General features: G+C 36.7%; 1 protein-coding gene across 1 annotated transcript in view; it reads right to left on the bottom strand.

Annotated features, from left to right (window-relative positions):
- LOC144666218 (cullin-associated NEDD8-dissociated protein 1-like) overlaps window positions 1-8474 on the bottom strand; it is a 37311-nt gene extending 28837 nt beyond the window's left edge. The window contains exons 1-12 of the mRNA XM_078527614.1: window positions 8335-8474; window positions 7241-7342; window positions 6855-6922; window positions 6518-6630; window positions 5795-5895; window positions 5397-5463; window positions 4843-4941; window positions 4629-4755; window positions 3507-3615; window positions 2268-2324; window positions 1412-1518; window positions 692-737 (exon numbers count right to left, since the gene is read on the bottom strand). Of these exons, the coding sequence (XP_078383740.1) occupies window positions 692-737; window positions 1412-1518; window positions 2268-2324; window positions 3507-3615; window positions 4629-4755; window positions 4843-4941; window positions 5397-5463; window positions 5795-5895; window positions 6518-6630; window positions 6855-6922; window positions 7241-7342; window positions 8335-8376 (1038 nt within the window). The 5' untranslated portion in view covers window positions 8377-8474. The remainder of the gene's footprint in view (window positions 1-691; window positions 738-1411; window positions 1519-2267; window positions 2325-3506; window positions 3616-4628; window positions 4756-4842; window positions 4942-5396; window positions 5464-5794; window positions 5896-6517; window positions 6631-6854; window positions 6923-7240; window positions 7343-8334) is intronic.
- Window positions 8475-15926: the final 7452 nt, after the last annotated feature.

The following is a 15926-nucleotide window of genomic DNA, read 5'->3' as shown; positions in this document are numbered from 1 at the left end:
TTTCTTGCTGTCAGGTTGCCCAAACAAAATGACCACTTACACATGCATGCACCTGGGTGGAGAGACAGACTGCGAGAAAATTCAAGAGGTTTTGCCCAAAAATACATGTCCTACAAAAGAACAGAGGGCAGGCTTATATGTATAAATCTCAGGATATCAGATACGTGCACAGTACTGTACATGTATGTGTTGCAGTTAATTTTTTATCTCAGTTAATTTTAAATTTTACCTAGTTAGCTTTTTTGTAACTAGTTAATTTTTTATACTAGGTAAATAATAGGGTTAGGGTTAGGGTTAGGGTATGGGTTGGAGTCATATATTTTTAAAAAATAGTGGTTCATCCAACATTTCCTACATGGCAAAGTGGTAAGGGGTTGGACAGCAAATTCAGAGGTTCAGAGTTCAAATCCAGTGCAGGTTAGTAAAAAGAAAAAAAAAATAGATGATAGTACTTAGGGGAGGGGGATAATGTTAATAGCAGATAGTAGGGGGGAGGGGTGTTAGTAAAGATGGGGAGGGGAGGGGAGGTGTATTGCTTTTTCTACTTATTAACCTAGTATATAAAAAAAACTAGTTAGAAAAAAAACTAACTAGTTAAAAAAAATTAACTGAGATCAAAAATTAACTGCAACATATGCACCACCCACAACATAATCATTAGCCAACTAGTGTGTATAATTGGTCTCCATACCTTCCAGCTCATGTCATCATCATCACTGTAATCATCATCTTCCTCCCTGAATAAAGTTATAGATTTAAGTCAGATATGTACGAGTATACAGTGTACTTCAAGAACAATTTAAATGCAGTTAAATGCAATCTCCTTTATAACAATTTACAGACATCAATTACAGGTCTTGATCACCATTGATCAGTGGACATTTGTAAAGTCATGTGCACTCTAGTCAGAGCTGTACATCAGTGTGTTATTGTATGCCACAGTATTATGGACTCTTTACATGAACCTCAATGGTTTTTGTTATAGTTTTTCCCTCCCTATATTCCTCCCACTGACATGTTGCTGGGTGTTTGGGAATTTCCCTGCCAAAAGGGTGGCACACATTGTATGTGTACAAATTAATTAAAGTACCGGTAACACACATTTTTTTCCAGATGTCCACTCTTTACATTTATTTTTATTCCTAGCCTGGTAAACTGGACTTTAAAATTTACAGTCAGGTGCAATGCTCAGTGACCTCAAAGTTACTTTAAAACTTGAGCAGAACATGTGCAAAGCACCAAATTACATTTTTGAGATAGAAAAAAGCTTGCGAGCAGGCTTTCTCTTCGGAGGCAACACGAGCGCTGAAGGCATGAAAGATCTGTTGTTGTCACCAAATAGAGAGCCTGCTCACAGGCTTCATAGAAAGAGAGTTAAAGACAGAGAGAATGATCTACTTTTTTTACTAACTCTTCTTCATCTTCTTCCATGTCTGTTTCCATGAATTCATCTTCATCATCACTTCCGTAGTTGTAGTTTGGATCATAGCAAATAAAATCAAGGCAAAGCTCTGTAATCTGTGAGTCAATAACACAGCTGTTACAAGTGGAAACGCAAACAAACATAAAATATTGTACAAGCTAAGAATAGTACAGGTTTTGCATATTCAACCACCAAGTCAAGCTTGACAATGGAGCCTGACTCAGCCATTCAAATGTTTTTTTTTAACAATTTTACATCTTAGTGCATAGGCATGAAAACTACCAATTTATCAGCCATCCTAAACTCCTTTTTTTTTTTTTTTTTTTTTTCTTCTCCCCCCCCAAAAAAAAAAAAAATTGTCGGAAAAAAAAAAAAAAAAAATAAAAAATAAAGAATATAAGAATAATTAATAACCTAAAAATAGAGGTACACATTTAAACCGGCGTGAAAACGTAATGTCCAAATGTCCAGTTAACAATCTTGATGGGCATGTGTGGTACAGTTTTGGTTAAGCAATTTTGCCAAACAAAAAAGAAAAGGAAAACAGAACTAAGCCTTGGGAAATTCTTTTGAATCACAATTGTTCTACATACTGCCTTTGTTCTAAAATTCTGAAAAATACTCTGTGTGTGTTAAAGCTTGTACATGTTTATGTACATTCTACCTATTGTTTTATTTAAAATTACAGTAGATTGAAACCTTGGTTCTGTTAGGAATGTTAATTTCTTTCACTTCATGACAAGAAGAGTACGCACATACAAACTAAATTATATTATTATAATTATTATAATTTTAAATTATGTACTTACAATTATTATATTAATTATTATTCTGTTGCACTCACCTTTGGAATGTAAGGAGTAACTTCCTTAGGACATCTGCACACAAACGACTCAAATGCCTGCAAAAGAACAAACCAAACAATAATACAGTAGAACCCCGGTAACTCGAACTCTGAAGGGAAACGAAAAACCGTCCGAGTTAGCGGGGTTTCGAGTTATCGGGGTAGATTGAATATTTAATTTGCCAAGTTAATAATTGATAGCTTACTGATTTTTCAGCACCTCAGTATACAGCACAGTGCAAATTAAACTTATCTTGTCAGAAACTCTAATACAATCATAAATTGTTAGGATAAGAGTGGAAAAAGGCTGTCAAATAGGTGATCTGTTTTGTTGCTCTAATCAATGGCCAACCCTGGCGAGTAGCAAGAACCGGAATTCGAGTTATTGGGGTAAATTTGACCCAAATTTTGATCAAGGGAAACGAAATTTAGTTCGAGTTAGCGGGGTTTTCGAGTTATCCGAGTTCGAGTTAACCAAGTAAAAATGACTTACAGCAAGGCGCCCAAATGTGTGACCACTTTTAATTTATTCACATTCTTTCGTGCAGATTTAATCCAATCAGAAGTCAACTGCCAGCGATCCACGGCTTTTGATTGGATTAAATCTACACGAAAGAATGTGAATAAATTAAAAGTGGTCACACATTTGGGCGCCTTGCTGTAAAAGTGAGTTCAAATCCAAGGGAAATGGAAGTTAGTTCGAGTTAGCGGGGTTGTTTGAGTTATCCGAGTTCGAGTTACCGGGGTTCTACTGTACATTGTATTATTGGAAAGAAATGGCCGAATATGTCTAGTAAAGGAAAGTTTTTAGCCAGTCAGAGTCAAGCTACTCAGATTTGCTAACTCATTATTATTTTGTTCATTACATTGTTCGTTCCGGCTTTGTTTGTTTACATATGTATATTGTTACAGAAAAGCCTGTCTCACTGACTGTTAAATATCTTTCTCAATAATGTTATTCACAATAGCAAATAATAGCTTTACCTAGCTACATGTATTATTAGATTACATGTACCTTAAAGTAACACTATTGGGAAAAAATTGTTGTTACTGACCGTGTACACTGTACATGTATATCGTGGGGAGTACAGAAAATCTGAAGTGAAACTTTGCCCTTACTAACATAACAGTGTATTAATCAGTTCCTGTTCTGTGGTAGAACCTTTAGTTAACATTCTCACAAGCTGTCAAGAAATGAAACATTACAGTGTAACATTTTACTGTACGTATTAATCTAACCTGAATGCAGTATTCCCTCAGTTCATCATCATTCTCAACTTTGGAATACTGTACTATCATAGGTATGATCCTTTCTAAATGTTCGCCAACTCTGTGGCCTGCTTGACGACTGAAATGCAAGATACATGTACAATAATTAGAACATAGTGGCTCTAGAAAGAGTGAAAATATTTGTTTGTTTGTTTTTTTCCTCCAGCTATACAACAAGAAATATCCAAATGCACATGAGATACATTGTTGTTGCCCTGGGGTATAGTTGTCTTTTCTATGTGGGAAGGTATGTGTAGGTTCAAATACAGTAAGTATACAGACTGTACATGTACAGATGCAAAAAAAAAACAAAAAAAAAAAACCAAAAAAAAAAAAAAAAAAAAAAAAAAAAAAAAAAAAAAAAAGAGAAAAAGAAAAAAAAGAAAAAAAATTTTTTTTTTTTCGGAGATTTTGTTTCGTTTCGCTCGTTTCGGAGTTTCGGTTGTTTCGGTGGTTTCGTTACGTTGTTTCGGGTTTTAGTACATGCCGTACAGACGTGTGTACCTTATCTTGACAATAATAAGGATACCTTATTGCAGAGGCCTAATCAACCTCACACGATCAATCAACCTCATAAACCCAAGGGTAAATAAAGTGATGATGATGATGATGATGATGATGACCTCTGTACATTTCCTGGGATTTCACTGGGTTTCCCAATTACGCAGCCCTTGATCACAAAGTCCAGTTTAAGAATTGTGACCCTCCATATAAATATAGGAAAACATGTCTTATCCTAAAAACCAGGTTTGAGAGGGTTTCAAACCCCTTGCAAACCCTTTTCAACCCTTCGCAAACCCTTTTCAAACCCTTTGCAAACCTGGTTTGCGGGGGTTAGAAACCCGGTTTGGCCGAAATTGAAATGTTCGATTAGACATGTTTTACTGTGGAAGGTCACAATTTTTAAAACAAGACAAAAATTTAATCACAATAATGTACAATGTGTATGCATTGTATTCTGCAAATAGTTAAAATAAGATCAATTTTTTGATGAGTCCCTTTTGACTAACAAATTATGCATTTTCTATTTTACATGTACTGTGTATTGCCAGAAATGCCAGCCAGAGTACAGTGTACATGTACATATCCTACCATATTGCTCCTATACATTGGATAAAAGTCCTAGTGGTGGAATGTGAGGCATTCTGCTTCAGCTCAGCCAACAAGTGATCCATTAATTCAACAAACAAACTGCTGTTGGCACTAAGTACAAGATGACCTACAATTAAACAAAAAGGGTTTGATTAATAATCAATGTATGCAAATTGAATGTCTTCAATGGTACATGTAATAAAAGTTTCCATACCAAGTGCAATGATCGTTCTCTTTCTGACAGCTAGCCTGGCACTTGTTAGTTGGGGCAACAAAGCCTGCTGGATGGACTGGTGATATGATACCAAGAGACCTGAAAAAATACAAAATTAAAATGATTTTTTATAAAGAACAAGTCAGAGGTATGATGTATACACTGTATGTATTATTATGTACTTGTAAGGAAACCAAGAGGTTACCTTGCATAGTACCACAAACAGTAAAGATGCCAGTGAAGCCATTATAACCAAGAAGTATATTACTATTACTTCATTGCATTCATTTCATACAGGATGTATCTGCTATTTTTAGGGTATCAAAATGTTAAGAAGTACGCATCTAAAGCAACTGGAAGAGTAGGCAGCTGTGCCAATGCTGAGATTGTTTCATGTGAGCTGACTGCTATGACCAGAGTAACTGGCAATATACAGTAAGATCAAGTAGCTGACGAAACTCCAGCAGTTGCCCGCTCTTTGAAAACATTGTATTCTCTTAGTTCGACATTGTGTGAAGGTTGCATTTCTATAAACTTTATTTTCATTTCCTTACCTCCAAACCTGCTCAGAAGATCTCCAAGAATATCCAAAGCTTCCAGCTGAACAGACACATCAGTACTCTAACATGAAGTAAATAACATCCAAGAAAAATTAATAATTAAGCAGCTCTCACGGCTATTATACAATGCTGTTTTCTTTATACTCAAACTGCTGTTTTTTTCAGTCAAAGCATAGGACTTAGTAGTGTCTCACCCTGGAGGGACAAGGGGTCTTACATGCTTTAGTCTTATCAAGAACGCAATCATCAACAATGTTTAGCCAACAATATTTAATGCGAGAAATGTACATATAGTGTAAGTCTGTAAGAGCTACATTTGTACATTCACATGCAGGCTGCTCAGCACAACAGCTCGAATCCCTAAAACACTAATTTTCTTTAACAGCACCCACCTTGGAAATGGCATTTGTTAGTCGACCAGTTATTCTGCGGCAGATGTTGGCAGCCAATGAAGAGGACGCAGGAGGTAACTCACCAATGACTGTTTTTAAACCTGCAATGACAAGTACAACATAAAGGAAAATTATGTATAATTCAATGTGCAACCAAGAATGCAAAGAGATGCATGCGATTACCAGAATGTTAACTTACAATTTTTCAAATCACACTGGCCAGTGTGCACTATCAAGTAGCAGAGTGCATTCGCCCTTAAATACATTGTAGGTAAATTTTTTGGCTCTTCTGATTCTAAGGTTTTGTTATTTAAACCAGTGAGTTTGATTTTTTCAGTTTGATTCCTCCTACACTGTAATCTCAATATTACTGTACCGTAAAACAAAAGAATATCAAAATCAAACAAATTAATTTTAATTACAAACAAAAACAAAATATTAACTACTAGTACACCGTAATAATTGAATGCTGTCCAGACTGTCATTAAGTTTCTAAGCAGCTGATACCATTTCCCTCTACTAACAGTGCTGTTGAAGTTATCACCCATAGCATTTTGCTCTGTATGCAAGTGTGATGTACATGTACAGCTGTAACTGACAACAACTGACATCTTCACCTCTAACATCAAGTGAACTCAGCTGTAACACGTAACAGGTCATGGCCCTTAATGACGACCCTGGTATGCCTACTGGTATGCATGCTGTGTTCTGTGAATTACTCACCAATACTTGAAATGTCTCGTAGCTGCTCATTATCGGAAAGCATGTTTGAACACAGAGAATCCACTATGGTCTCCACATGATGCTCTTTGACTTTACTAACCAAGGGGCCAAGGCTAAAGCGTTGACAGAAACAAAGACATTATTATCATAGTATCCATACTGTACATGTATATAAGTGCACTGTATGCAACTGACTGTAAGGAAAGAAAGAAAGAGAGGGAGGAGGGAAGGATGGAGGAAGGCAAAAACGGATCAACCGGAGAAGGGAGAGGGAAGAAAAGGGAAACATCAATCTGCTAAAAGACAATGGGTAGGAAAATAGGAAAAAAATAATCACCATTTGACAGCAAGGTTCTGTACTTCACCATTCTTGTCCTCTAGTAACTTTAAAAGCATCTGAACAACCTGTAAATAAACAGAATGGTTAACACCATAATAAGGCCTTGTGTGTCCCACAACGTTACAAGGATGGATGGATGGATAATGATGATGATAATGATGATGATGATGATGATGATGATGATGATGATGATGATGATGATGATGATGATGATGATGATGATAATGACAATGTATCTGGACAGGTACTTACATTTATTTTGTCTTAGTTAACTTCAGTTACTTCACAAAATGAAATTTGTGAATTTTAAATTTCGCACTTAGGTACATGTATGTGAAAGGACTAAGGATGATTATCAGACTATAATTATTGTGCACGCTGACCTTCCTCTCACTGTCGTCATCCAGTTTAATTGAGTCTTTCTGCAGTTCTGCCATCAGATCATTTGTTGCCATGAACCTAAAATCCTTATCACTTGATGTCATCTGCAAAAAAAAAAAAAGAATTTAACATTCATGACACTACTTCAATGGTCTGTAAGCATGCAAGGCATGTAGACCATGGCAAATAGCTTTGATTTGTTCTGTGTTAATGTCCTAAAAGAAAAATTAGACACAGATCACATCTGAGAACTGATATCTTCTAAACATCATTGAATTCCCTTCAGAAAAAAAACAACTTTTCCCTAACCCCTTCAGAAATATTCGAAAGATCAAAGCGCCAATAGGGCTACCCCTTCAGAAATGATTTCAAAAAACCCCTTCAGAAAATCTCATCTATAGGCTAGGGGGGGGGGGGAAACAGGAATGGCCCTAGGTCCCTTCCTTGCTTGTGGGGTATTACAGTTTACTGCAAAATGCAATTTGTGGTGAAATTTATTTTGCAGTGGAGAATTAAATAAAAATTCACCTGCAGGGCACAGATTTTTCTACTACTGTCTGGCATTTAACTCTTTGTCGCAGCTCAAAGAAGAGTCAAACCAAGATTTTTGTACATGTACTGGTACATGATTGTACATACATACTCACAGGTAGGTTGAAAGAGAAAAGAGCTAAGTCATAACAATTAACCGTTTTTAAAGTTGCAGGACGATGTTTAAGCACAGTTAAAGGGAAAACAAGGTCATTTAACAGTAAACACCATGCAGCTTCGTAATGCTAGCTGTGGGCAGGTCACATTTTCACGTGTGTACCATGAAAAATTCTGAAATTTGTTGACAGCTCCGCTTTTCAAGTCATTTAAAAGAGCTCATGCACAGTTTAATCCGGAGGCGTCCATCAAAGTGATTAACAATCAGACTAAAACAACAACTCCTGCTAAAGAAAAACTGAAAGTTGCATTAAGATTGCATTAGGTGTAGATTTAGACTTCACAAAGCCTTTTGATCGATCGAGAAGAGCGAGCAATTACCTGCTCGCACATGTCCACTAACACAGGCCAAAGTGACAGTAAAAAAGCTAACTTTAACACATCTTACCTTGTCCAGAAGAGACGCTATGTGGTACGGTGAGGTCGCCATAATGAAACCTCAGACTTTGTCGACAAATGACAGTTCCGCACAGCTCCGAAGTTGTGATTTTAGGAGGAATTTTCGTGATCCCTTCCTCTGGGTTGTCAGTACGCATGCGTTTTACCGCATACCGCTGTTGTATTGCCGACTCAGGATAAGCCTCTTTTTTTCACTGTGGCGGAAAAGCCTGGGACGAGTCGAAGAATTTTCACTCGGCTTCCATATACCTTTTCCGCCAAATTCCGACATGTACCGATTCCTCGTTCCCGTCTCCTGGTGCTTTTTCCCTTACAAAACATTACACAATTTAGCACAATTTTACATTCCTTTCGGTTTCCGGAAAATTAAAAATCCCTCTTGTACTTGTCATTAGGTCCTCTCTTCTCGTAGCCTCCCACGCAGTCGTTCTTAGGGGCGATCGCGTTACACTATCGTTCGAGTTTGATTACGACCAAGACCACGTCTTTACATGGTCTACATTCGTCTTATAGGCTATACAAGGACCACGATTCGTGAGACGAGTGGCTTCACTGCAAAATTTTGAACATTTTATGTGGTTGATTTGTTTCAGAATCTTGAAAATTTTACATCCAATTTATCGATAGAAAATCAGCGCGCAACGCAGTCGCGCGCACGCGTGATCAAGACCGCCATTTACTTGAAACCGCGGTTTGTACAATGTGTGGAAAATTTCGCTCCAAATCAATGCTCCAGTTAACATTTCGCAACTTGCTGAATTTTGGTTTCGGAAAAGGGGCTAAAATTTCTTATGTTTTCCGAAATTTTCCTTTGCTACGTAAAAAACTGCGCCATATACCGGCGCAAAAAACCCCAGCGCGGAATGTTGGGAGAACACGAGAAAAGCTTGTAAATCGTTTCCCGCAAACTATTCTTCCGCCTCCCATATCCAACCATGCACTCCCACTCCCCCCCCCCCCCCCCCGCCTCTCACACTAGCCTGCCAACTTCAGGCACTTCGACTAGTGAGCTCTATAGTCTACCACTAAATTTTCTCCCATTCTGATTGGTTTAAATTGTTCTCGTTAAAGCGATAGTGTTCGTCCGCGGAGGACACTATCAGCCCCATACTGCCGGTCCGGGAAAAATGCCCTGATCGCTAGTACTCGTCCATGAATTTTTTTTGTAAACAAGCGGGCCTATAGACAGAAAAAAATCAATAGTTCAAGATTCTCATTTTTGAATGGGCGCGCAGAAGAAAATTTATTGGTGAACAATAAAAACGATTGAATGTTTTGTGTCGGAACTATATCGGTCTGATGGTTGCCCCTTGGAAATTTGATGTTCTTAAAATTAGCATATTGGCCCTGAAAGCTTCGCTTCTCGGGCTAATATTTGTTTTAAGAACATCACATGACCGCGGGGCAACTATCTGCCTCACAACGAGTCTCCCGTAGCTCAGTTGGTGAGAGCGCCCAACCGGTATCTGGGAGGCCATGGGTTCGATTCCCATCGGGGACTCAGAATTTTTCTTTGTCTCATGCTCGTGTCATGTTGAACACTTCATCTGCATTATCAGCCGATAGTTCGTCGGCAGAAACACTCTATTGTTAAGGAGAAAGAGCAATAGAGACTCCTTTTTTTATTATTATTATTATTATTATTATTATTATTATTATTATTATTTCTCTTTTAAATGTTGATGTTAAAATTGCCTCGAAAGCACTCGCCTTGCGCTTAGAAAAAGTTTTACCAGAGATCATACATCCCGATCAGTATGCTTATGTCAAAGGAAGAACTATATTCGATGCCGTTCGGACAATTGACGATATTATGGAATACACGAAAATCAAACAGCTACCCGGACTAATGGTTGCTTTAGACTTCGAAAAAGCTTTCGATTCATTAAGTTGGCCTTTTTTGTTTAAAGCCTTGAAATCGTTTAACTTTGGTGAGTCCTTCATTAAATGGGTTTCTACACTTTATTTCAACATCTCAAGCTGTGTCATCAACAACGGCTTTGCGACACATATGTTTGAAGCACGCAGGGGTGTTAGACAAGGTGACCCGCTGTCAGCCTATCTTTTTACCGTGGCTCTGGAGATATTGCTTATTAAAATTCGATGCGATAAGAATATAAGAGGAATTATGGTTGAAAATAAAAGAAATAAAATTAGCAGCTTTTGCTGATGACTTAACTACATTCTTACAAGGAATCAAGCCCTTTCAACGCCTTTCTAAAGTTCTAGACGGCTTTGGAACCTGCTCAGGTCTGAAACTGAATGCGGAGAAAACCGAAGCTTAATGGTTGGGGAGCAATTACGACAACCCTCCGTATATCGATATAGAGAAAGTTAATAAACCGATTAAGATTCTAGGGGTCTTTTTTACTTACAACTGGCGCAAACGCCAAGAACTAAATTTCGATGCTGTATTGAAATCGATATCGAAAACTTTGAAGGGGTGGAAATGGAGGAACCTCACCTTATATGGCAAAATCCAGGTCGTAAAGTCCTTCGTCATACCTAAATTTATGTTTCGAGCTTCTCTCATCTGCCTCTCTAAAGATATCATAAAACAGGCTAACTCCATTATTTATAAATTTATTTGGAAAGGAACGGATAAAGTCAAACGTCTCGCTATTATCAGCGATTACAAAAACGGTGGTTTAAGAATGCCTCACATTGAATCATTAATCGATACACAGCGCATTATGTGTCTTAAAAAATATTCTCAGGACTATTCTTCCCCTTGGAAGCACATCCTGTCCTTTTTTCTGAAGAATAACGGGGGCAAGTTTCTTTTGCATTGTAATTTTAGCGTTGCTGATTTACCTAGCTATCTTCCAAATTTCTATAAAGATTGTTTCACAGTCTGGTGCAAACTCTCAACCTTTTCTGTTTCAACTCGCGAACAGGTCCTAGAACAAATATTATGGAACAACCAATTCCTTTGCATTGATGGAAAGCCCGTATTCTGCAAGAAAATATCTTCTAACGGTCTAATATGCCTTGGAGACATATTGACAAAAAACGGAAATCTTAAACCCTGGAATTCTTTTAATGGACTAAATCTCAACGACTACCTTCTGCTAATAGGTCTTTATAAATCGCTCCCTTCTGCATGGAAGAAACTCGTTAAAACCAATGATGAAGCTCATGATTCAGCTATCTCTCAAAACACTGTCCTTAATTTTAATCTTAATTTGAAGGACGTAACTCTGAGCCTTGACTCAATTACATTCTCAAAATTGTACTGGAAACAGATAGAGACTATTCAGGTCTATCCTTCTGCACGAGTCAAATATACTACTCTATTTTCTACTTACAATTTTGATTGGGATTCGATCTATATGATTCCGCACATTGTCACCCTCGACACCAAAACAAGAACTTTTCAATATAAAGTACTTAATCGAATAATTTTTACCAACAAAACACTGTACAAAATGAGGTTAGTCGACTCTCCTCTTTGCACCTTTTGCAAAACTTCAGATGAATCCCTCGAGCATCTATTATGTAATTGTGAACTTACTATAGCTTTCTGGAAGTCTGTTGTTCTTTGGGTTAAATCTTTACAGATTAACATTGACCTTCTAAACGATTGCGACATCATTTTTGGTTTTGTACAAAAGAGGCCTCACTGGCTGCTTTTAAATCATATAATCATTGCTGGAAAACAGATAATCTACCAAAATCGTTTAAAAAACAATGTACCATTATTGTCTCATCTTATAGCTAAATTACGATATACAGAATCTATTGAACGAGGAATAGCCAAAAAGAACAACAGACTTAACATACATGAAGGGAAGTGTAAGCCGTTGCTTAATGTTTAATGAATTGAAAAATTGTAACTGTACCGCTGGAAAAATTTAATTTAAGTTATTATATTTATTTTTATTTTATTTTATCGTATTTATCTTTTTTTGTTTTTGTTTTAGTGTGTATAAGTCGTATATTTTTATCTTTCTATAAGAGCGATGTAATGTATTGAAGTAAAACGTTTGTGATGTAGTCAGTAGTGTCAATCGATGTATGTAAGATGTAAAATGAAAATAAAGATTAAAAAAAAAAAAAAAAAAAAAGCAATAGAGACTCCTGATTTTTTGCATACCGGCGTGAATGGCGAAGCGCGCGAGATCTAAAAATAGTATGCAAATGAATATAACCGCCACAAGGTTAAAAAAAACTCATCAACGTGTTTTGAGAGATAAAGAAGGAATCTAGGAGAATTTTTCGTTTTATAAAAGTGTTTTAGGAATACCGGCTAGGCCTTTCTCGATTATGCTAGTAAAACTGGCATTTAATGCTACTAGAAATTCTCGCATAAAGCCCAAAAAATGCTAAAATAATGCCTGATTTCTTTAAAAAATGCCACTTGAATTCCAAAGAATGCTTTGTTTTATTTCAAACAAAACGTACAAACTCTCACATTATATGCTCATATCAACAACAGGTGATACTTTATAATTGTTTGTTTATAAAAAAAATAATAATAAAAAAAAATTAAAAAAAAATTAAAAAATATATTTTTTAAAAAATTAATAAAACACACAAGTAACACAACACAAGTAAACAAGTAACACAACGCACAAACAGTCGAAACAGACAAAAAAACAATCAAATGAAGTAATCAAAATTGCGAAACTTTAGGATTATTTATCCTTCTGAGTTCTGAGTGCTGAAGTCTGTATCACAGTCATGAAAAATGACAGAAAATGCTAACAATTCTTTTTCAAGAAAAAACGAAAAAAAGTGCTCGTTTTCCCAAAAAATGCCGAAAAAAATGCTAGCATAATCGAGAAAGGCCTAATACCGGCTGCTTTAGAAAGTGTTTTTGGAAAATCGTCCGCCATTTCAGTTTGTTTGCCTGAGTCTTGTCTGTGTCGTGACGTCACTCGCGCGCTTCGCAATACTACCTACAGCTGTATGTCTCACAAAACTTGAACTTACCTTAGCTATTTTTGAGCTTTAGCTATTCAATAGGCCATTTCCGATATATTAAAATTCTAACTTGGCTCCGAGGCTTGAGGGAATAAAACAAAAGATATCACGTCGAGGTTCAGGAATGAATAAATCATTTATTTTGTTTTATTCCCCCAAGGCTCGGAGCCAAGTTAGAATATAAATATATCGGAATTGGCCCATTTAAAAAAAATGCGCGTCTCCGAGCAAGAACCAACTAAAATAATCAAAAGAAAAACGGGCGAACAGAACGAAATAGCTGCTTAAAATGTCACTAAACACATTATAATTTAAATTCTAAGGTGTAATCAAACCACACGCACAACTTCAAAATACGCACTTTAACCAGCGATTTGCTGAAACCAAAACAACACAGACAGTGCACAGACAAACTAAACTTACAGCGAAAGAAACAAACGGAAAACTAATACAGAGAACGAAAGAATAATGGAAAAATAATACGAAACTTACAAGATTTGTGCGAACACCACGGCGACTTAAACATTATGACAACGATAACTTAATAAACACTGCAGAAAACGCTAAGTGAAACAATAGAAATAGTAAATAAAAAATGCGCACGAAAATATAACACGTAACGTAACCTAAAAATAACCGACAATTAAAAGCTAATTACAAGAATAAATATGCACGACAAAACGGAAAACATAAGGTGCGGTCTGCGGAATCGGTCTGCGGTCGTCTTCAAAAACACCAATTATGACGTCACAAGTTTTTATTGCCGACAATTTTCCGAACACTTTATGATTATGAAGGCCTAAAAAGCATTTTTCAACTTGCAATAACTCTGCGATGCAATATCCGATTACTTTGAAACTTCGGGATATGATTATTTGGCTCTTAATAAACACATGGGCAAAAAATAACAGAAATCGAATTTTCTCTTCATTTGACCTCTAAGGTCGCGCAGGCCTTGCAACCATTAGTATGTATTTATTTAAAGAGTATGCACGAACTGCCGGACGACTGAAGCCGACAACAAACGAAATATTCATGAGAATGTCTGTTTTTAAACTCTTTTGTACAAGTAATTACTAGTAATTGTTCTCAGCTTTGTGCCACGTGCGCTGGAACATAGGGAATTATCATAATTAGATTCACAGCTTTGAATATATCACACGTTGTTGTAAACATTGATTCGGAAGGTCTTCGGAAGCCTCAAAACCTGCAATTTTGTGTCCAAGTTTTCTCCGCCGATATAGAATTTCAAGAGTTGATTCGCAAGGAACATAAACTTGATGTACTCTATTGTGCTATGACTAGAGCGAATTTTTAAATTTCCTTCTCAAAATGAAGATAGCACGTTTCAAAGTTAAGATTTCACATTTTTGCTCTCTTAGAAGCCATTAACTTGTAGCAGTTTTTGAAATCGAAAATTCCGTTCTAGCCATAGCACAAAAGGGGTTATGATTTATCACTAGGCTATATAATCATTTAATTTGGTGCGCTGTTGTAGCTGAAAACTTGGACACAAAATCGCAGACAACGGTCATCTCTCAGTATAAGGACAATCATCCCCGCAAATCCTTGTTAAATTTTAGAGGAATCGATGTTCAAAATGTAGTGAATTAAAGCTTTACAAGATAGCACTCCGTCAAGAAATTTGGCTAATGAATTTATTAATGAGCAAGGGTCCCGCGCGACCTTAAGGTCGCGGGGGACACCTTCGGCTTATCGGCGCACTTAAACCGCCATAACTTGCTGGCAAACTTTAAATTAAAAAATCCGCTTCTGTTATGACACTCCAGAGGTATTGACTGATTAGTTTTTGACAAGATCACAGTGTGCTGTCTCCTACTCGTTCCGCAAACTCTGCCACAAAATCAGGTTTTTTCCAATTTGGCACTAACGAGGCTATAACATCGCCGTTAAATGCAATCTCTCAAATAAAAGATGACATTCACAACCGTTCATCATTTCTTTATGTCTCTGTAAAATTCAGAAAATTTGAGCTTAATTGCACCCATAACAGCTGAGAAATAAGCGTTTTAAAAGATGCAGGTCAAGCAAAATTTCCCTTCATGAATTTATTCGTGCTGTTGGTATCCCCCGCGACCTTAAGGTCGCGCAGGACCCTTGCTCATTAATAAATTCATTAGTCAAATTTCTTGTTGGAGTGCTATCTTGTAAAGCTTTAATTCGCTACATTTTGAATATCGATTCCTCTAAAATTTAATAAGGATACTCAGGGATGATGGAATTTCGTCATGATTGTCCTTTTACTGAGAGATGACCGTTGTCTGTGATGTTACAAGCCCTTAAAAGTTTAACTGAAGATAATGCGATTTTGTGTCCAAGTTTTCAGCTAGCACAGCGCACCAAATTAAATTATTATATAGCTTAGTGATAAATCGTAACTTCTTTTGTGTTCCCACTAGAACGAAATTTTCGATTTCAAAAACTGCTACAAGTTAATGGCTTCTAAGAGCGTAAAAATGTGAAATCTAAACTTTGAAACATGCTATCTTCATTTTGAGAAGGAAATTTAAAAATTCGCTCTAGCCAGAACACAATAGAGTACACCAAGTTTATGTTCCTCGCGAATCAACTCTTGAAATTCTATATCGGCGGAGAAAACTTGGACACAAAATTGAAGGTTTTGAGGCTTCCGAA

The sequence above is a fragment of the Oculina patagonica genome, chromosome 9 (assembly GCF_052425735.1).
Source record: "Oculina patagonica isolate OP01 chromosome 9, crgOcupat, whole genome shotgun sequence".
NCBI classification, from domain to species: Eukaryota; Metazoa; Cnidaria; class Anthozoa; order Scleractinia; family Oculinidae; genus Oculina; species Oculina patagonica.
The sequence above is the reverse complement of the archived record's forward strand: the minus strand, read 5'-3'. Positions and strand labels throughout refer to the sequence as shown.